At 41.7% G+C, this 22,833-nt stretch overlaps 1 protein-coding gene across 2 annotated transcripts in view; it reads left to right on the top strand.

The window, feature by feature from the left end:
• Positions 1 to 22,833, top strand: part of LOC139378768 (chemokine-like protein TAFA-5) — a 164,959-nt gene that overhangs the window by 126,758 nt on the left and 15,368 nt on the right. Inside the window, exons 3-4 of one of the 2 annotated variants that reach the window (XM_071121258.1) lie at positions 15,888 to 16,015; positions 20,580 to 20,633. In XM_071121258.1, coding sequence (XP_070977359.1) covers positions 15,888 to 16,015; positions 20,580 to 20,633 — 182 coding nt within the window. Of the gene's footprint in view, positions 1 to 15,887; positions 16,016 to 20,579; positions 20,634 to 22,833 lie in introns of those variants that run through there. The other variant, XM_071121259.1, reaches the window with a different exon arrangement.

Here is a 22,833-nt window from a genome sequence, read left to right on the forward strand (position 1 = left end):
TAATCAAGAGAAGTAACCGTCTTGCTAAAATCCAATGATGAAGCTACTTGAGTGGAATATCAAACATAACATTTTTTCATTTTGTTTTCATTCTTGTAGCAACTCAAGATTTCAGAAGGTAATAGTCACTGAAAAAAGGCACCCCACACTCTAAAAAAAAGGTTATTGAGGAGGTCTTTCTCAGGGGTGAGGGTGATATGTGTAACAATTTTTTTGCATATTAGGAAGGGTTCTTTACTTCTGTGATGGTAGTGAAGAACCATCCTGATTTTGCCCTCTCCACAATGTTTTCCTTTATGTCATGAAATGCTACACTGTTAAACAAAATCTGTAATTTTACCATACACTACAGGCTACTGGTCCCAGTGAAAGTATGGTAAATAACAAGTTACAGAATATTGTGTATTTCTGCCAACCGTCAGTGGAAGTGTTGTACCAGTTTAAGTGTTTGATGGTTATCTTGTCAAAGGTTGAGCAAATCTTCTAACTCTGTCAGTGCTGTAATCTTTGTAAGAGCATTTGTGACAATAAAGAGCTGCACTGTTAAGCGGTTACTGTGCATTTCAGAGTAACTTAATATCAGTTATTTGCTTGTATTTTGCAGACAGGTCACCCATGATACAAGTCAGTATTCGATATCCATCCATGTCTAAGGAGGTCAGGAGATTATGTGGAAACTGGCCACTAGGGGCAACACTGAGCACTCTTACCTTCAAGTAGGTTTCGGTTTTGATACATTGTTGTCGGCAGGGATGGTGGCTGGGCACAAGCATGTGCCAAATTTTGCATGTTTAAAACCAGAGATAGAAAGTCAATTTTGTTTTAAGCCTACTCCAAACCTTAACCCTTACCTTAACCATTCAGAGTGAATACCTAACCTTAAGATTTAGGAGTTAATGCCTAAATTTAACCCTAACCTTAAACTTAACCTTAACCCCCTAGAGTCGACCCCCAATCTAAGTAATATAATAAAAAAATCCCCATCAAAATCCGTTAGTTTAAGCCACAATGAACAGCCTGATCAACTCTATGCAAAGAAGATGTGTCACGCTGGATCAGGCAAATGGAGGTCACACCAGATACTGGCTGGTTTTCTGATCCACACCACTACTTTTTTAAAGGTATCTGTGACCAACAGATGCATATCTGTATTCCCAGTCATGTGAAATCCAGAGACTAGGGATTAATTTATTCATTTCAATTCACTCATTTCCTTATATGAACTGTAACTCAGTAAAATCTTTAAATTTGTTTCATGTTACATTTAGATTTTTGTTCAGAGTATATATTACTCTATAGAATATCTTCCACAAATAATATTGCGATATGTAGCTGTAGTAATTTTTTCCCCCATCACTAGTGCTTTGAGAGACTAGTCAAGGATCATATCACTTCCACCCTACCTGTCACCCTAGACCCACTTCAATTTGCTTACCGCCCCAATAGGTCCACAGACGATGTAATCACCATCACACTGCACACTGCCCTATCCCATCTTGACAAGAGGAATACCTATGTAAGAATGATGTTCATTGACTACAGCTCAGCATTCAACACCATAGTACCTTCCAAACTTATCATTAAGCTTGAAACCCTGGGTCTCGACCCTGCCCTGTGCAACTGGGTCCTGGACTTCCTGACGGGCCGCCCATAGGTGGTGAAGGTAGGAAACAACATCTCCACTCTACTGATCCTTAACACTGGGGCCCCACAAGGGTACGTTCTCAGCTCCCTCCTGTACTCCCTTTTCACCCACGACTGCGTGGCCATGCACGCCTCCAACACAATCATCAAGTTTGCAGACAACACAACAGTGGTAGGCATTACCAACAACGACAAGACAGCCTACAGGGAGGACGTGAGGGCCCTTGGAGTGTGGTGTCAGGAAAATAACCTCTCACTCAATGTCAGAAAAACAAAAGAGATGATCGTGGACTTGAGGAAACAGCAAAGGGAGCACCCCACTATCCACATTGACAGGACAGCAGTGGAGAAGGTGGAACGTTTTAAGTTCCTCTGTGTTCATATCACCGACAAACTGAATCACCGACAAACTGAAATGGTCCACACACACAAACAGGATAGTGAAGAAGGCGTACCGGTACCTCTTCAACCTCAGGAGGCTGAAATAATATGGCTTGTCACCAAAAACCCTCACTAACTTTTACAGGTGCCAATCGAGAGCATCCTGTCGGGCTGTATCACCGCCTGGTATGGAAACTTCACCGTCCACAACCGCAAGGTGGTGGTGCAGTTTGCACAGCTCATCACCGGGTGCAAACTACCTGCCCTCCAGGACACCTGCAACACCCAATGTCACAGGAAGGCAAAAAAGACAAAAAAGGACAATTACCACCCGAGCCACTGCCTGTTCACCCCGCTTCCATCCAGAAGGCGAGGTCAGTACAGTTGCATCAAAGCTGGGACAGAGCGATTGAAAAACAGCTTCTATCTCAAGGCCATCAGATTTTTAAACACCCTCCTCTAACAAAGAGAGGTAGCTGCCTACCTACAGACTTGATATCATTGTTCACTTTAATAAATGGAACACTAGTCACTTTAATAATGCCACTTTAAGAATGTTTACATATCTCGTATTACTCATCTCATATGTACAGTACATAATGTAGACTGTATCCTTCACTATCTATTCTTTACTATCTATTGCATCTTAGCCGCTCTGTCACTGCTCATCCATATATTTTATACGTATATGTTCTTATCCCATTCCTTTACTATATTGTGTGCATTTGGTTTTGTTGTGGAATTTGTTAGATATTAAGTTTTGTTGTGGAATTGTTAGATATTACCTGTTAGTTACTGCTGCACTGCCGGATCTAGAAGCATAAGCATTTCCCTACAATCACAATAACATCTGCTAACCATGTGTATGTGACTAATAACATTTTATTTTATATGTCATACCGTACAAAGCAAACATCACTGTTCCTTTCATGGTACACGGTTGAATATTGAGAGAGAGGATGTGAAGGTTAGAAATCTCATATCTTTGAAGAAATACAATGTTTAGTGTTCAGCAGTCTTTGTGTATTATGTGGTGAGAATAGGGAATAAACACTGGTTATGTGGGAAATCTGCCAAGCAAAAGGTTATGCATAATTTATAGTGGATTTGTTTGGTATGGAGAGGTCAATAGAGGCTAAATTGCCTGATTCACAAGAGAGAGGAGAGAGAGACAGAGAGAGGGAGGGGGTAGAAAGGGAGGGAAGGAGGGAGCGACAGAAAGAGATAGAAAGACAGAGAGAGGTACCCACAGAGAAGTAGAAGAGAGAGAGAGAGAGCAAGAGAGAGAGATAGGGGATTAAGTGTTATGTGTTGTGTCCTTTGGGGGCATTGGTTTAGCCCAGCTTTATACGTTCTTCATTAACAAGTTAAACATCGAGCTGACACATCTGGGAGTCTGAGTGTGAACAGAAACATCATGTAGCACTACGTGTTCTGTGTGCTTTTCATTATTGCTACGTGTACTGGTATGCTATCTTGTTGTTTCTGCCTGTGTGTCCTCTCATAGGAATTATAATTCAAGGATAGCTAATGACTAGGTCCAGTAGTTTTCCCAGACCTTTTCCCGGGCCATATTATACAGCAATCTCTCAACAGTACATGGCTACATATGAACCTGACCAGGGGAAACTCAGAGGACTACCAATAACTTACATTCTATATATTTATAGTACCAGTCAAAAGTTTGGACACACCTACTCAGTCCAGGGTTTTTCTATATTTTTACTATTTTCTACATTGTAGAATAATATTGAAGACATCACAACTATAAATAACACATATGGAATCATGTAGTAACCAAATTGTGTTAAACAAATCAAAAACCCTCGAGTGTCCAAACTTTTGACTGGTACTGTATATATTATTCTATTTTCTTCTGATCGTGTAAAGTATGTACAAAGCATTACACATAATGGCTTGATATAGAAAATAAAAAAAGCAGAATAGCAAAATCGTTCAATGTTTGGGAAGGAGCAGCCGACGGGGCCTTGGTGTCTGTCTGGTGCAGATGTACTGACGGAGGTCCCAGCAGACCTGAGTTATTATTAAATTATCTCCATCGGCGAAGACTCCTGTTCAGGTTGACATTTCCTCCTCTGGCTTACTGCTTCTTCAGGCTATGTTTGTGCGTGTGTGTTTGGATGGAGGAAATGTCAGAGCACATCTGCAAGTGAACGATATCACTGAAGACCTCCCATCCCGCTCCACATACTTCCCCCAGTGTGCCTGATGGCTCAGACAACACACACACACACACACACACACACACACACACACACACACACACACACACACACACACACACACACACACACACACACATAGGCATATGCCGTGGGCACTAGCAGACAGCCATGTAAAAAAAAAGCCAATTATGCACAAATATGGCACCTACAAAAACACAGTGGTATGCTACATTGTACAAATATTCCAAAGGCTTGAAATGAAACCTTTGGATATTGAACCACTAACATCTATAGTACATTTACATCATTGTAACGTAGATGCTGGGAGTCGAGAAGCAGATGCAGGTGGTAAGCTCCAGCCGCAGGACGACGCCAACCAGAGGGTGATGGCCCAGAGGAAGAGGAGCAGGGGTGAAGATGGAAATCACGGAAGATGTTGGGATCCAGAATGTCCTCCACTGGAACCAACACCGCTCCTCTGGGCCGTACCCCTCCCAGTCCAACAGGTACTGGAGCTGACCCTACGACGTTGGGAGTCCAGTAGGGATCTGACGGCATAGGTGGGAGCTCCCTCGACATCCAAGGGGGGCTGAGGTGTGTTGTAGGGGACAGCATCAGCCAGGGGACCAGGAACCACCGGCCTGAGAAGAGAGACATGAAAAGAAGGGGAGATACAGTAGTCACTGGGAAGCTGTAACCTATATGTCACCCTACAGAGAACATTGAACAGCCCCACAAACCGGCTCTCAGCTTCTTGCAGGGCAGGCAGAGTGGGAGGTTCCTGGTAGAGAGCCAGACACGATCCCCAGGATAGAACACAGGATAGAATACGGGAGTCTCACTGCAGTGGCGGTCTGCCTACTCCTTCTGAAAGTGGACGGCGCTGCTGGAGTCTCACGTGAGCCTTGCGCCACAATTCTTCTGCGCGCCTGAACCACTCAACGGAGACAATGTCCTCCGGAAGGTCACTATGTCAGGAAAACCTGCTGGAATAGTGCATTAGGAGAGCAGTAAGGAGACCAGAGAGAGGGATGAAATGACAGGATTTAGAAAATCTATTCACAACCACCAAAATGGTGGTAAAACTGTCAGAGGAGGGGAGATCAGTGACAAAGTCAATGGATAGATGAGACCAGGGACACTGAGGTAGGAGAAGGGGAAAGGGTTTCCTGGCTGGAGCGTGCCGGGGGGATTTGGTCTGACCACATATGGAACAGGAGTTGACGTAGCGACAAACGTCCTGCGCCAAGGTAGGCCAACAATACTTCTCGGAGATAGATTGGATAGTGCGAGAAATACCTGTATGTCCAGTGACGACAGCTGTGTGCACCCAGGTCACCAGCCAATCCCTTATCCCCGTGGGAACGTAGATGCGCTCAGGAGGGCAGGTAGTGGGTGTGGGCTCCCTATCTAGAGCCTGGCAGACCTCCCACTCCGCCTGCCCTACGTCCCAGACCGAGAGAGGAAGAGATTATGGGTGCATCCTGGACAGGAACCTCTACCGAATCGTAAAGACGGGACAAGACATCGGCTTTGGTGTTCTTTGAAACTGGGTGATAGCTCGGTGTGAAGTAAAATCTTATAAAGAACAGGGCCCACCTTGCTTGGTGCAGAATCAGCCTCCTCTCTGTCCGTATGTACTCCAGGTTCTGATGGTCGATAAGGATGGCAAATGGGTCCGTGGTGCCCTCCAGCCAGTGTCTCCACTCCTCTAATGCAAATTTCACCGCCAGGAGCTCTTGGTCTCCGACGTCGTAATTCCTCTCTGCAGCGGACAATTTCTTAGAGTAATACGCACACAGATACAATTTCTGTGGATTACCTTGTTGTTGAGACAGAACTGCCCCCACCCCCACCTCTGATGCATCCACCTCCACCACAAAGGTTATCGTGGGATCTGTGTGTTTAAGCATTGGGGCGGAGGTGAAATGTCCCTTCAGTAGGCGGAAGACCTCGCCAGCTGCTGAACTCCAACCTATGGGGACCATGCTTGAGGAGAGAGGTGAGAGGAGCTGCGATGGAGCTGAAGTTCATGATGAAACGGCGGTAGAAGTTGACAAACCCCAAAAAACATTGTAACCCCTTTATGGTGGTTGGGACTGGCCATCACCTGACTGCATCTACCTTCTTGATGTCCATCTTCACTCCTTGCGGGCTGATTTGGTAGCCAAGGAAGGAAACAGCCTCCTGATGAAACTGGCACTTCTCAGCCTTGACAAACAGGTGGTTAGCCAGGACTTCTCGGACGTGAGTGATGTGTAGACCAAGGTAGCCGAGTAGACCAGGATGTCATCGATATAGGACCACCTGGCGTCCGAGCATGTCCCGGAACCCCTCGTTGACGAAGCATTGGCTAAGCCACATGGCATCTCCAAGTATTCGTAGTAACCAGACATCGTGCTATAAGCTGTCTTCCATTCATCCTCCTCCTTCCATTCATCCTCTGAGATTGTATGCACTCCGCAGGTCCAATTTGGTAAAGAACCAGGCCCCATGGAGCTATTCGATGGCTGCCGGCACCAATGGGAGAGGGTAACGGTACTTGGTGGTGATTTTATTGAGTCCTCTGTAATCAATAAATGGGCGTAAGAGAAGTGGAAGACACCTGCTGATGCAAGTGAAGTGGACATGCGAATGAAAACTTGTTGCAGCGCCTCATGGATGTACTCCTCCATGGCCTGCGTTTCAGCCACCAACAGAGGTTAGATGCGTCTGCGTGGGGGCGCAGAGCCTGCAAGCAGGTCAATGGTGCAGTCCCAGGGGTGATGAGGAGGGAGACAGATGGCGCGGGTTTTGGAAATATACCTCCGTATACCTCCGGGATGTTGGGCTGAAGGGAAACCACGGAACTCTCAACCGACGTGGAACCACAAAGGACAGGGAAGCAGGACCTCCGGCTTTCGGGTACCCAGTCTGTGATTTTCATCCTCGGCCTCCCTTGGCTTCTACGCCAGAACCCTTACATCTCATGGTCGAGGATGAAAATCATGATCTTGTGAGTAGATCTGACAATCAAACTGTATGCAATAGCCTACATTTTGCAGTATTCCCTTATTTGCACACATGGTATCGCCATACAGTATTTCATATCCTTGATATCAATAATAATACAATATTTATTAAGATCCTAAGTTGTCACACACACAAGTTTAGCCGTTTAGGCGTTTAGCCCATAGGAAAGGAGTGGGGACTGGCAATAGGGCCCAACGTGTTTGTAAATGACTGTGAAATTTAGACACACTACATTTACTTAAAATGGTCTTTGAGCTGTCATTGCTGAGCAGGGGCCTGCTGACAATGCTAATGTGGGAGAGCAGCTGGTAGGCAGAAGGTCAGGACTGGGGACTGAGAGTGACTGAGGGTGAGGATGATGGTGAGGAGTGGTTGGAGGCTTGGGCATGGATTCAGAAAAGGGGACAATTAAGAGATGTGTGTATTTAAGTCAGTGTGTGTGTATGATGTAGAAAGACACAGATAACAGAAAGACAGAGAGAGCCATGACATCTTGAAACATTACTTTTGGTGGTACACCATCAGCAGCACTCCAGATGTAGACTTTAACTGCTGATTCTGGCCCTATCGGCTAGAAAAGATGGTTCCGAGCTATAATCATGTGAGCAGATCTAGCATCAGTACAGAGACTCCTGCTGTATCCATCCCCATCCTATCCCAGGCTTTGGTAGATGAGCATTTCCATGTCCTACCTCTCTCCTTCCTGCCAGCCAGAGCATCACCTCTTCTCTCTGTTAGCCAGGATTTAGCACCTCAGACCTATTTGGCTTGTTGACATGTGTGATGTACCATTTCACTGAGATAGTGTCCCACCGTGGGTGTAATGATGTTATTCCTCCGTTTATCACCGCCACATGAACTCACCCACAGATACCTTCCCTCAATCAAATTACATCTACTGGGCTGGGAAGGGAGGAGTGTTTTTATTTCATAACACAGCTTGCCCTGGTTACATGGTATACTGTATAGGCCAATACTGCTGGTAGTTCACATCGAAGGGACAGCAGTGGAGAAGGCAGTAAGTTTTAAGTTCCTGGGCGTACACATCACAGACAAACTGAAATGGTCCACCCACACAGACAGTGTGGTGAAGAAGGTGCAACAGTGCCTCTTCAACCTCAGGTGGCTGAAGAAATTCGGCTTGTCACCAAAATCTTGACCAACTTTTAAAGATGCACAATCGAGAGCATCCTGTTGGACTGTATCCGCCTGCTACGGCAAACTACCTGCCATCCTATGACACCTACAGCACCCAATGTCACAGGAAGGCCAAAAAGATCATTAAGGACAACAACCACCTGAGCCACTGCCTGTTCTCACCACTATCATCCAGAAGTCGAGGTCAATACAGGTGCATCAAAGCTGGGACCGAGAGATAGAAAAACAGCTTCGAGGCCATCAGACTGTTAAACAACAATCACTAACTCAGAGAGGCTGCTGCCTACATTGAGACCCAATCACTGGACACTTTAATAAATGGATCACTAGTCACTTTAAACAATGCCACTTTAAATAATGCCACTTTAATCATGTTTACATATGTTACATTACTCATATCAAATGTATGTACTGTATTTTATACCATCAATTGCACCTTGCCTATGTCGCTCAGCCATCCCTCATCCATATACGATATGTACATATTTTCATTCACCACATTAGATTAGTGTGTATTAGCTAGTTGTTGGGGAATTGTTAGATTACTTGTTAGATATTACTGCACTGTCAGAACTAGAAGAACAAGCATTTCTCTACACTCGCATTAACATCTGCTAACCACGTGTATGTGACCAATAAAATTAGACTTGATTTTATAGACAGAAAGAAGGAAAGATAGTGTAACAGGAATGCCAGGAGATAGAGAGTAGAATGAATGGAGGGTGAATCTGATTCAAATGTCGTCAGATGGCTCATTGAGCTGCTAGTGGTGTGTGGTGTGTGTTGTGCCTGTGTGCGTGCGTGCTTGCAGGTGGTGTGTTAGTGGTGTACTAAATGAGATAAACCATGTGTAGAAGTGCCTTGTAATTTAATCCCATGGTCGAATGTTAGCAGAGCAAGGCCCCTTCATCTCATTGTATCCTAGATTGGATTATTCATTGGGGCTTACAGGCTATCACAATCATTGTGAGCCTTCCAAACAACCGAGAAGGACCTACAATATTACCATGTCCGTGTAACAAATGGCACCCTTTTCCATAGTGCTCTGATCAAAAGTAGTGCAATGTATAGGGAATAGGTTGACATTTGGGATGCAAACCACATTAACCAGACTCCACAATATGTCTTTATTAATTGAGGGTTGTCTGTCTTGGCGAGTCCTTCAGAAAGACTCCCAACATGTTTCCATTTCACCTGCAGTGAATGGACACTTTCTCTTTTTTTCCTTTCTTCCAAGAGCTGAGCTCGATGACTTTTTCTCCTGAAACGTATCCACCAAGAACTGCACCTCAGCATTTTGTATGGGATTGATTGATCTGTCTATGACTGCAAGTGGCTGGCAGGGGCCCTAAATGTAGAGGGTAGTGAGTACAGCCCAGTACATCACTGGGGCCAAGCATCCAGGATCTCTATACCAGGCAGTGTCAGAGGAAGGCCCTAAAAATGGTCAAAGACTCCAGCCACCCTAGTCATAGACTGCACGGCAAGCCGTACCGGAGCGCGAAGTCTAGGTCCAAAATACTTCTTAACTGCTTCTACCCCGAAGTCATAAGACTCCTGAACAGCTAATCAAATGGCTACCCAGACTATTTGCATTGTCCCCCCCCCTTTACGCTTCTGCTACTCTCTGTTTATTATATATGCATAGTCACTCTAATTAGTGTTACTAATATTGCAGTTTTAAGAAAAAAAGTGATAAGTAAAACATAGATAAGGAAAATATAACAGTAATAAATAATTAAAGAGCAGCAGTAAAATAGCAATAGCGAGGCTATATACAGGGGGTACTGGTACAGAGTCAATGTGCGGGGGCACCAGTTAGTCGAGGTAATTGAGGTAATATGTACATGTAGGTAGAGTTAAGGGATAGGCGTCCCGTCAATGGGACAGTTGTATATCATGCAGTGCCTTGTGTCACGATCACAGATTTTAGAGAAACAACAAATGTCGGTACATATAAGTGTCTTATATGGGCTGAAAGCTTAAATTCTTGTTAATATAACTGCACTGTCCAATTTACAGTAGCTATTACTGCGAAAAAAATGCCATGCTATTGTTTGAGGAGAGCTCCTAACAACAAAACACTTTTTTCACCACGATAGGTTTGATAAATTCATCTCTGAAGGTGAAATGTGTACTTACATTCTGAAATCTTGCTCTGATTTATCATCCGAAGGGTCCCAGAGATAACATGAAGTGTTGTTTTGTTAGATAAAATCATTTTTCATATCTTAAAAAGGCCCATATAGCATGCACGATCGATTTTGCATTTCCACACATTCAATTTGCAAAGAAAGGAATCTGTGACAATCTAACCCTGAACGTTGTTTCAACCAGTCAAATCATGTTCATATGTATTCCTCAGAGATCCTAGAACGTAACCAGACTTCACTTTATCATTAGGGGTGTAATATATCCTATATCTGAGAGCAACGCCTTCATGGCACGCTGATGACGCGGGCGGTCTTCACTTGAACGACTCTGACTTTGTCAAATAAGCACCAATCGGGGCCAAACAAAGCTAGCTAGATAGCCAATTAGCTTTTTAGACTTTACGGGAATGTCTGGAAACCCTGTATCTGTCATAAAATGTAGCTACTAACCTTGTGCGATTGCATGCCTTTTCCTTTTGGACAAGAATTATAAGAATATTCAGAGTTATGAAGTTATGCAAATGTTGATCTTATATAATGGCTGCTAATACTGGAAAAGCTAAATCAAAGTCCAAGTATACAGATTTTATGATATTCTTGCAGAAAAATTTAATATGAATGCAAATGTCTCCTTCCAGATTTGCCGAAATGTACCTGGGGGACTTCACACTAAATGTCATGTAGTTCGCTCCTACTTCAAGTTATCCGTCTGAAACTTTGCACACACACTGCTGCCATCTGTGGACACCATCGGAATTACAACCACGGTAGTAGACAGTAGTACAACGGTAGTAGAAATAACGGTTGTTTTTAATTTTATTCTACCAGATCTATTGTGTTATTCTCCTACATTCAATTCACATTTCCACAAACTTCAAAGTGTTTCCTTTCAAATGGTACCAGGAACATGCATATTCTTCCTTCAGGGCCTGACTCCAGGCAGTTAAGTTTGGTATGTCATTTTAGGCGAAAATTGAAAAAAAGAGGGCTATCCCTAAAAATTTGGGCTTGTAAGTAAGCATTTCACTGTAAGGTCTACAACTGTTGTATTCGGGGGAAAAGTGACAAATACAATTTGATTTGAATGTGAATGTGTGTGTGAGTGTGTGTGTGTGCATGTGTGTGTATTCTTGTGCATGCGAGCGAGTGTGCATGGATGTGAATGTGAAGCAAGAGTAGCTTGTCCTGGGGCATAATTGATTCCTCTTGTGTGGTCATTGTGTGAACAACCACAGCACAGGGAGCGAAAGTGACACAACGCAATGTGAAAGCAGGCCTAAAGCAGATCCCATTGAGCCTTGATTACTGTTGCTCTACATTTCTCTATTAGATCCAACGTTAGGACTGATTAGGCCTTTTGTCTGAAGGCGTGTTATGTTACGACACTCCTGAGTTGATTGTTGAGCTGTGTTCAAGTGTTCTTTGTGTTTATACAATTAGCTTAAATCGAATGCAGAATGTATGAATGCAGAATGTGGCAATGAGAATCATCAATGTTTAATCTTAGAATGACATTCATCATTATAAAGCTTCACATAACATATTTTTTTAGAGTACATTTGTTTAATCTAGTCTCATGAGTAGGAGGGAACTGCTTCTATGATCTATGCTCGATTCTAATATATATTCAAGGTGACCTCAGTAAGTTATAGGCACACAGCAAATTCTCCAGTGTTAACTTAAAGCAACACTGAACAGTTATTCTGAAAAGTACTTTTTCTCTCATGACTAACTACCAGGATGTTTTGAAATACATTCTGAGTGGGCAGGGAGCTTATATTCATGAGCTCGCCTTGACTGACAGCTTTTTGAAAAGCCTATGTCAAGCAACTTGGATGCAGTGAGCAGTGTTGCAGTAAAATCATCTCAAAAATCATCTCAAGCAAATTTGGTGATAAGCAATATTGAAATTGCATCAATTCTCTCTCTAATATATATATATATATATATATATATATATATATACTGCTCAAAAGAAATAAAGGGAACACTAAAATAACACATCCTAGATCTGAATGAATGAAATATTATTATGAAATACTTTTTTCTTTACATAGTTGAATGTGCTGACAACAAAATCACACAAAAATGATCAATGGAAATCAAATTTATCAAACCATAGAGGTCTGAATTTGGAGTCACACTCAAAATTGAAGTGGAAAACCACACTACAGGCTGATCCAACTTTGATGTAATGTCCTTAAAACAAGTCAAAATGAGGCTCAGTAGTGTGTGTGGCCTCCACGTGCCTGTATGACCTCCCTACAACGCCTGGGCATGCTCCTGATGAGGTGGTGGATGGTCTCCTGAGGGATCTCCTCCCAGACCTGGACTAAAGCATCCGCCAACTCCTGGACAGTCTGTGGTGGATGGAGCGAGACATGATGTCCCAGATGTGCTCAATTGGATTCAGGTCTGGGGAACGGGCGGGCCAGTCCATAGCATAAATGCCTTCCTCTTGCAGGAACTGCTGACACACTCCAGCCACATGAGGTCTAGCATTGTCTTGCATTAGGAGGAACCCAGGGCCAACCGCACCAGCATATGGTCTCACAAGGGGTCTGAGGATCTCATCTCGGTACCCAATGGCAGTCAGGCTACCTCTGGCGAGCACATGGAGGGCTGTGCGGCCCCCCAAAGAAATGCCACCCCACACCATGGCTGACCCACCGCCAAACTGGTCATGCTGGAGGATGTTGCAGGCAGCAGAACGTTCTCCACGTCGTCTCCAGACTCACACCGGTGCTAGTTAGTGCTACTTTGACCACCAGATGGCATCTTTGAGAAGCATTTGATAGCCTTCAATAGTGGCTGTACTAGAGAATAAAAATAAATTGTAAGAACATTGTATATGGGAATGATTTTAAGAAATGTTTCTTAATTCATTTGATTATTATTATGGTTTTCAATTCCAAGAAAAAGGAAAAACCCTCTGGGTTTCCATTAGGATGGAATGGAAAACATTTAGCTAAATAATCCCCATGTCGTTGCGGGCACACAGGAGACCGGGCTTCAATTCCCTGATGGGGAGGAAATCTTAACTGATTCCATATGTGTTATTTCATAGTTGCGATGTATTCTACAATGTAGAAAATAGTAAAAATAAAGAAAACCCTGGAATGAGTAGGTGTGTCCAAACTTTTGAGGCCATCATGAAGTTTTGGCTAGAGAAATTGACGATACTACAATGCAACAAATACAATGATCATCTCAGCAAGTTTTTTTTTTACCCGTGGTCATGGAGCTGGGTGGAAGTGCAACTAAAATGTAGTAACCATCTGCATTTTGAATGTATTTTTTCTAGTTATTTTATTAAAGAATGTATAAAGATGTTCATGAATAAATAGTGTACTGCTGTGTCAAGTTAGAAATGTAACACTTCAGAGTACTTACACATCGAATACATTGCAGGTAGGGGGATGTTCACACGAGATGTTCACACCTACAGTAGCCAGGCTATAAAGAGTCTATTGTCCTGCTAATCGGGCTACAAGTTTTTGAAAACCTGTTTTCAAAATGTCACCAGCTGTCCATCACTACTGTAAATAAAAACACGGCATCTTGTTTACATCTTGTTTACATTCTTTATTGTAACCACAGTGTCACAAATCATTTGTATCTACCTTTCCAATTACTTTCAGAGTTTGGGATTAATTTGATTAATATTATGGTGTTCATATTCCAAGAAAAACGAAAAACCCTCAGGGTTTCCATTAGGATGGAACAAAAAATATGGCACTGTACAACTGGGCTAGTTAAAGAGCTTAAGAATATCCGTGTTGTGCGCAGGGACCGGGTTCAATTCCCTGACGGGGGAGGAAGGAGTAGGTTGTCCTTGTAAATAAGAATTTGTTCTTAACTGACTTGCCTAGTTAAATAAAGGTTACACTAAGAGCATAACGTTTCTACACTATAATTTTAGTCGGAGATTCTGTCAAAATAATACATCCAATTGATTTATTACCCTCCATTGACCCCAATATATACCTTAATTATGCATGTAAAGTAATCAATAAGTTCTAGTATGGCAACATGAATAAGTGTATTTCAAGCTAGAATCCAACAATGGGAATATTTTACTCTCCACAGAGTAAAACTGACACAATCACACTCACACTCAACACTGGTTATTAGCAGGTTATTAACACCAATACTGGGGTTCTTTTATACCACTGCGTGTTCATTTAACATTTGAATCAACACGATAATTATTCAACTGAAAAATCAACACTAGATAACACTGGCCAATTTGCTGTGTATGGATCAAAACATATGTATCTTTCTTGCGTATGGTTTATTACTAGATCTGAATATCATAGGTGTCATGACAGAATATGGCAATATATTTCAGTGTAACAATTCACCCTCTGTGTTTTGTTTGTCTCCCATTGCTTCACAATCTCATTTAGAGATGGAAAATAAATATCTCCCTCTATAGATGTCTATCTCCCTCTTTCCCTCTCCCTAACTCTTTCTCTCTCTGAAGGCCAGTTGAGGGTGCCATTTGTCTGAAGGTGTGCAGGTGTGGGATTAGTGTGTCCTTATTTTTAAAATTAGACTTTTGTATATTAAGTCCTTACGTCAAAGAGCCTACCTCAAATACAATGCTCTGTGATTAGACAGACAGTTTGGTTGGTTTCAGAAGAAGTGTTTATTATTAGTCCATACTCTATCTGTTGATTAGTCCACAGTCAAGCTGGATAAGGATGCCCATGAACACGTTTCAGAAGTGCGTCATCACAAACGTTGACAAGCCCAGACAAGGCTCATGTAGAAAAAGAAAAATTAGTGATACTATTTTGGATGTACAGAAGTAGGATCTTCATTTGAGCCAGTTTGCTAAAGCAGAAGATAATCCTGCAGAAACAAGAAAAGTTAATTATTATGTGGATTATAATTTATAAACATTTTTGTAGGGGTTGAGAAATTTGTCGAAAATCAGGTCTGAAATTTCCATGTTGAAATTACAAACTTCAGAAACCTTTTTTTAACCTCAAATACACTGCAGGAAAGTTTTCATGTAACAGGGTGATAAAATTAAGATCATACATCTGTAGGGTGAGCGAGTCAGGCGGATTTCAGTAACGCATAATATTTGATCGTATTCTGGCTCTGTGTGCTAACTATTTAATAGTTAATATGATCTTGCCATATATCCAGAAGGATACTATTTGTAGTGCCTCAATCAATTGAGTTTAAAGAACCAAAATAGCATCTGAAAATAATATAAATACCTGCTTATTGTTTTAAACACTGAGACTGTGTTTTGACCCTTCCGAATGAGGTTAACCATGTCTCTCTATTTCTCCCTTTCCATCATCCTCTCTCCCTCCCTCCCTCCCTCATTCCGCAGCTAGTATCGTTCGGACGAAACAGTGGTGTGAGATGGTCCCATGTTTGGAAGATGAGGGCTGTGACCTGTTAATCAATAAATCTGGATGGACTTGTACACAACCAGGAGGCAGAGTCAAAACCACTACAGTGAGTTTTATTTACAGAATGTATATTCTTTCTCACTATGTTTGAAAGCACATTGTGGGGGTAACTCCTTGGAATTAGAATGACCAGAATGTTAACTTGAATAGGTATGTAAATTGTAGTCATTCTAATTCCATCAACCACCAATGTGTAGCCTCAACCCAGTGTGAACCTTTTCTCACTCACTCACTAACCACACCACAAGCCATGACTTGGCTCCCAATTCAGTTTAGATCCCGACAGTTCCACAGTTCCATCCCAGAATTAGCTACACTAACTGGCAGCAGACAGCAGAACGCTCATATTAATGAATCCAACCCCATCCACGTACAACTAAGCAAGCATACTTAAAACGCTTCTCCGCTCCCTCCTACTTCTCCCCAACAACACAGTGGTTTGTTTCCCTGTTCATCGCTCGCAATTAGTTTGAATTAAGGTTCCCTCTTAAACCTAATGACTGGAGCAGATGGAGTCTTCACGGCAGGCATTTTGGGGAGAAAAATAGCCTCCCTCCCTCGCTTCACTCACGCACACACTGTAAGACTTTAATTAAGTAATTTTAACAGTAAAACACTGTAAAATTACAGTAAAATACCTTAAATGTGTTTTTACAGAATTGATGCTCTAGATTGCACTGCATTATGGTTCAAATACTGAAAAATAATAATTGTTGTAATGATTAGGCTTTGCTGTACCACAGCCTCTCAGTGCCATAGTGAATAAACACACATATTCGCAACCATTATGTTGGCAACCATTATTATAGAGAAAACAGCTTGTTTCTAGCCCAAACAGCTCAAAAGATATGACCCATACTACAGGCGCAATGTTTTTTTTTCTATGCGGCAATGTTAAAAAAATATTGTTGTTTTTACAGTATTATACAACTAACAGCAATGTACTGTTTTAATTATTTCCAGTAAATTGCCGTAAATCGCAATGCACTCTGGCTGATTTTTGGCGTAACTGGTCAATTACACAGTCAATTCCAATGAAACTTTGATTGAACAGTAAATTACCCTAAAGAAGTTGTGTATTTAAATGGTACTGTAATTCCACCCCACAGAATACAGTACCCTACACTGTAAAACTGGAGAAGGTCTGGCTACTCAAACATTTTAGGAAACCAATTACCTATAAACATCAAATTAAGAAACTTAAATAGCTGAAGTGAGCAATACTACTTTCATATAAGTAATACAAATGCATTTTTTAAAGGTAAACGTCAATTTAACGCCCCCACTAAGTCACACTTCCAATAATTTCCCAGTGTGCCTTGCCTTTTCGAATGAATTGTAGAGTTACCACCCATAGGCCAGCGCACAATTGGCTCAGCATCGTCCAAGGTTAGGGGAGGATTTGGCCCAGGTCGGACATCATTGTAAATAAGAATTTGTTATTAACTGACTTGCCTACTTAAATCAATTTTAAATAAAATAATAATAATGAATAAATCACTTTATTTGTTAGTGACAGAGACATTGTTGCTGAATTTGTTCATTTTCATTCCTGTGGCCTTTGACAAGTGAGTTATTTGGCAAATATGATTAATTACATATATCATAAGGCCTATACAGTGGCCTGAAAAAGTCATAGTTTACAGGTCATGTCAGGCCTGCAAGTAGGGTTGCAAAATTCCACAAACCATAATCTTCCAACCAGGATTTCTGGAAAATGTACCAGAATTTTGCAACACTAACTCTAAATCACATTATGCTGGGTTGCAAATAGATGTGTCATTTCTATTGGAATCTACCCAGTGTTAAGGTTATCCGACAGCTAAAATTGCAATTTGTATTCATAATGACTGCCAGGGTCAAGAACAGTGGGAGGAAGCTACCTAAGCCATTTAAACTGGAACAACCATTTCAGTAAGGGGTGCAAAAGTTCAATGATTGGATTAATTTAGAAAACAATTATTTATCTTTGTGTAGCGTAACATTGAATCAATCAATCACTCAATGTGCATGATAAAACACAAATATTAAAAACAATTCCAAAAATATCTTCCTGCATTAAAGCATGCTGGGAAAAAAGTTCATTTGTTATATCTTTCAAAAATGTAGTGAATTTTCATTTAGTTTTGAGTCAGTTACACATAAACCATTTAAGTAGTAATTTCATTGACTTTGAGTACTACTTACTAGAAGTATTTATAGAAGTAGAAGTATTTATTTAGCAAGTATAATGCTGTAATTTACAGGGGAAAGTTTTACAGTGCACACACCCACCGTCGCTTCCCTCTCTCCCCGTGTTACAAACTCTCCTGCCTCCACCCTGCCTTCCACTCATTTGTAATGAAATACTGTTAATTTGGGCACATTCGTTACGCAGCTCTCTCTCCCCAATTTGACCCCCCACCCGTAATTTGTGAACTCTGACCAGCATAGGACACATCATTAATGTATGTGTCATATTTAAGTCATCAGCTAACTCAAACTTGTTTACTCCTTCTCCTGAAGAGATGCGCTGAGTCACGCTGGCGCAGTGTCTCAGATCCATGTAGCATTTTCAAAATTAAATGAAATCCAAAGTTAAATCCAATTGTTGCAGTTCATTTTCGAGTCTCTCTCTTGCTCAAAATCGCAAGTTGAGCCCCACAAACCTCTTATATCATTGCATACTGTAGACATTAACATTTACATTTTAGTCATTTAACAGACGCTCTTATCCAGAGCAACTTAAAGCCAATGTATGGTTCATTTGAGTATGTGGTTGGAGGCTCCATATAGAGGGTGTGACACAATTGACATGATTGGTTGACGGTAGGTGTAGGCGGGAAGTCCTGTATAAACACAAACTCACTTCTTTGACAATTTCCTTCACAACAGCTCTGCGCTCGCCCCTGCAAAGCGCAAAAAGTATGAATGCCCAGACTTCTGCAGACGCCGTATGAGCAGAAATGCTGCACGGCCAATGCAGAAGTCAGATTGACCATGCAGCACCTTTTACAGTCAGAATCACTTTTTTTGTTTTATTTTTTACCTTTATTTAACCTCTTAAATGTAAAGTCCCCATATTTGGGGACCCTATTAGATTGTTTTATTCAATTCAGTCGGTTAATAGAATCAGTTGAAGCGTGTCTGCGGAAAGCTGAGTATCTTGGCTATTGATATGTGACTTAAAATCTTTGGTGTGATTTATTACCATATATGGGCATACGAATGTATAGGGGCAGGTCGAGCCGATGACCTAATTTCAAGATGGCTTCTACCCACATTCCGGTTAGCGTCTTGAAGCATAAGCGAAATAAAACACGGAATAAAACGATACACACCGAAAGCCGGGACCCCATAGACCATGAGGATGTCTTATTTGTCTGCCTGTAACCTACCGTTATTGACCACTAGCCCCGAGAGTAAAAATATTTATTTTTCACAACGTTTTCACCGAACAGCAAACATCTTACAAGGTAAGCTTCGATAAGGCTGTGTTTGAGCTATAGCTACATGCGGGGTATGAAATTAATCTTTACGTTGGTAGGAAGAAATCCAGCCTATTGCCAATGTTATCTGATGATGTATGACTTAATGGCAACATCGAATGTCCACGGAGTGACTTTTATTTATATATATATATTATTAACATCAAATCAATACAGGAAGTACAAGTGGGAACACAAGTGTGTGTATATATAAATAATGTACAAATGTACAGTTTTTGGGTGGTCATTACAAAAGGTACAATGTGAGTTCATGTTTTCCCTAAACTTCTTCATATGGTGGTTGGCAGGATAATATTTATGAACAATTTTAAAGGAGTGACTATATATTTGCGCATCAAAAGTATGATGTTGCCTGCTTACGCACCGTAGGCATCCATTACACAGGGGATTGGCTACTATGGCAGCTTGACAGTATTGTAGCCAATAAGATAAGTTTTCCAGGGATATGCAGTTGACCTGCGTTGGACAAAGCAAGGCCTATAACTTTTTATGTGTAATGGCAACTATTTTTACCTGGCTCAGAGACGAGACTCACCTAGCACGCTACATTACATTGTGAACAGATTTCATCACTGTAATGTCATTGTTTTAGCATTAAAGATGGCTTCTAAAGGGGGTGAAAACTAAGAATATCGAACAGGAAGCTAAAAAGAAGGCAGCAATGAATAAGTATACCGACATAGAAACTTTGAATAAAATACTGGTCGGACTCGGATCAGGGGAGCAATTTGGACAAGGAGGATTGACTCAGCAGACAAAGATTGCTTTCTAGAAGGCCCAATACCAAGGTAAACGACATGACGAAGACAGCAGAGAGAGGGACCATATGTTGGATCAGGACTAACAAGCTGCATTTTGTGAAATGGAAGGACACTAGGGAGTTATTTATGCTCACCACACAGCATAAGGCATTCAATAACAACCATGTCTCAAGGAGGGTGAAAAAGGAACAATGTCCCCGTTTCTGTGAAGGACTACAATGCCAGCATGGGGGGTGTCGACCTATCTGATGCTCTGATAGGCTACTACCGTGTCCTCCACAAGACCAGGAAGAGGTATAAGACTTTTATTTACCACTTTGTGGGCATTGCTAGAATAAATGCTTTCATTCTCCACAAGCAGATGGCCAAAGCAAAAGGTCAAAACCCTTTCTCCCAGTGGGCCTTCAGAGAGTAGCTGGTGTTGGAAATGGCTGAATTAGGGGCCCAAAGCAACCTCACAACCATCATAAGATCCCCCACTCAAGGCGAGCGCCACTATCCCACACACATGCCAAAAGACAAAAGAACTGCAAGCATTGCACAAAATTTGGGGGAGTGAAATGACAGAACTTCTGGCCGAAATACCTGTTTGCTTTTTGTTTCCTGGCAGAGAGGGACTGCTTCTAAGACTATCACGACATGCACAAGCTACGGTCAAAGTGAAATCTAAGGGAGCCCTATACCCCCTTGTAACTAACTCCCTTCTACTGTTACCTGCATATGAAATCCTTAACCTTGATGATTGACCTCAACCATTTATTATCTGAGAAAAAACAGGTATATCTATCACACAAAGAATTCCCAGAGCTATACGTCTGACAGATGTGAGGTATAGAGAGAAGGTTGGGTGGGTCTATTTCGACCCGAGTTAGAAGGCGGTTTGTCATAATGTGTCGACGGCAAAACACCAGTCTCAACGTCAACAGTGAAGAGGCGACTCCAGGATGCTGGCCTTCTAGGCAGAGTTGCAAGGAAAAAGCCATATCTCAAACTGGCCAATAAAAGTAAAAGATTAAGATGGTCAAAATAACACAGACACTGGACAGAGGAAGATTGGAAAAAGTGTTATGGACAAACAAATCGAAGTTTGAGGTGTTTGGATCACAAAGAAGAACATTTGTGAAAATATGCTGGAGGAGTGCTTGATGTCATTTCTCAAGCATGGTGGAGGCAATGTGATGGTCTGGGGTTGCTTTGGTGGTGGTAAAAGTGGGAGATTTGTACAGGGTAAAAAGGATCTTGAAGAAGGAAGGCTATCACTCCATTTTGCAACGCCTGTGGACAGTGCTTAATTGTAGCCAATTTCAACAAGACAATGACCCAAAGCACAGTTCCAAACTATGCAATAACTATTTAGGGAAAATGCAATCAGTTGGTATTCTGTCTATAATGGAGTGGCCAGCACAGTCACCGTATCTCAACCCTATTGAGCTGTTGTGGGAGCAGCTTGACTGTATGGTGCCCATCAAGCCAATCCAACTTGTGGGAGGTGGTTCAGGAAGCATGGAGTGAAATCTCTTCAGATTACCTCAACAAATTGACAACTAGAATGCCAAAGGTCTACAGGGCTGTAATTGCTGCAAATGGAGTATTATTTGACGAAAGCAAAGTTTGAAAGATGCAATAATTATTTCAATTAAAAATAATTATTTATAACCTTGTCAACGTCTTGACTATATTTCCTATTCATTTTGCAACTAATTTCATGTACAGTTGAGTTCGGAAATTTACAAACACTTAGGTTGGAGTCATTAAAACTTGTTTTTCAACGACTCCACAAATCTATTTTTGACAAACTATAGTTTTGGCAAGTCGGTGGGGACATCTACTTTGTGCATGGCAAAGGTAATTTTTCTAACAATTGTTTTCAGACAGATTATTTCACATATAATTCACCGTATCACAATTCCAGTGGGTCAGACGTTTACATGCACTAAGTTGACTGTGCCTTTAAACGCTTGGAAAATTCCATAAAATTATGCCATGGGTTTAGAAGCTTCTGATAGGCTAATTGACATCATTTGAGTCAATTGGAAGTGTACCTGTGGATCTATTTCAAGGTCTACCTTCAAACTCACTGCCTCTATACTTGACATCATGGGAAAATCAAAAGAAATCAGCCAAGACCTCAGAATTTTTTTTTAGACCTCCACAAGTCTGGTTCATCATTGGGAGCAAATTACAAATGCCTGAAGATACTACGTTCATCTGTACAAACAATAGTACACAAGTATAAACACCATGGGACCACCATACTGCTCATGAAAGAGATGCGTTCTCTCTCCTAGAGATGAACGTTCTTGGGTGCGAAAAGTGCAAATCAATCCCAGAACAACAGGAAAGGATCGTGTGAAGATGCTGGAGGAAACAGGTACAAAAGTATCTGTATCCACAGTAAAATGAGTCCTACATCGACATAACCTGAAAGGCTGCTCAGCAATAAAAAAAAATCCAGTCTATGGTTTGCAACTGCACATGGGGACAAAGATCGTACTTTTTGGAGAAATGTCCTCTAGTCTGATGAAATGAAAATAGAACTGTTTGGCCATAATGACCATTGTTATGTTTGGAGTAAAAAGGGGGAGGCTTGCAAGCAGAAAAACAACTGTGAAGCA

The sequence above is a fragment of the Oncorhynchus clarkii genome, chromosome 21 (genome assembly GCF_045791955.1).
Source record: "Oncorhynchus clarkii lewisi isolate Uvic-CL-2024 chromosome 21, UVic_Ocla_1.0, whole genome shotgun sequence".
NCBI classification, from domain to species: Eukaryota; Metazoa; Chordata; class Actinopteri; order Salmoniformes; family Salmonidae; genus Oncorhynchus; species Oncorhynchus clarkii.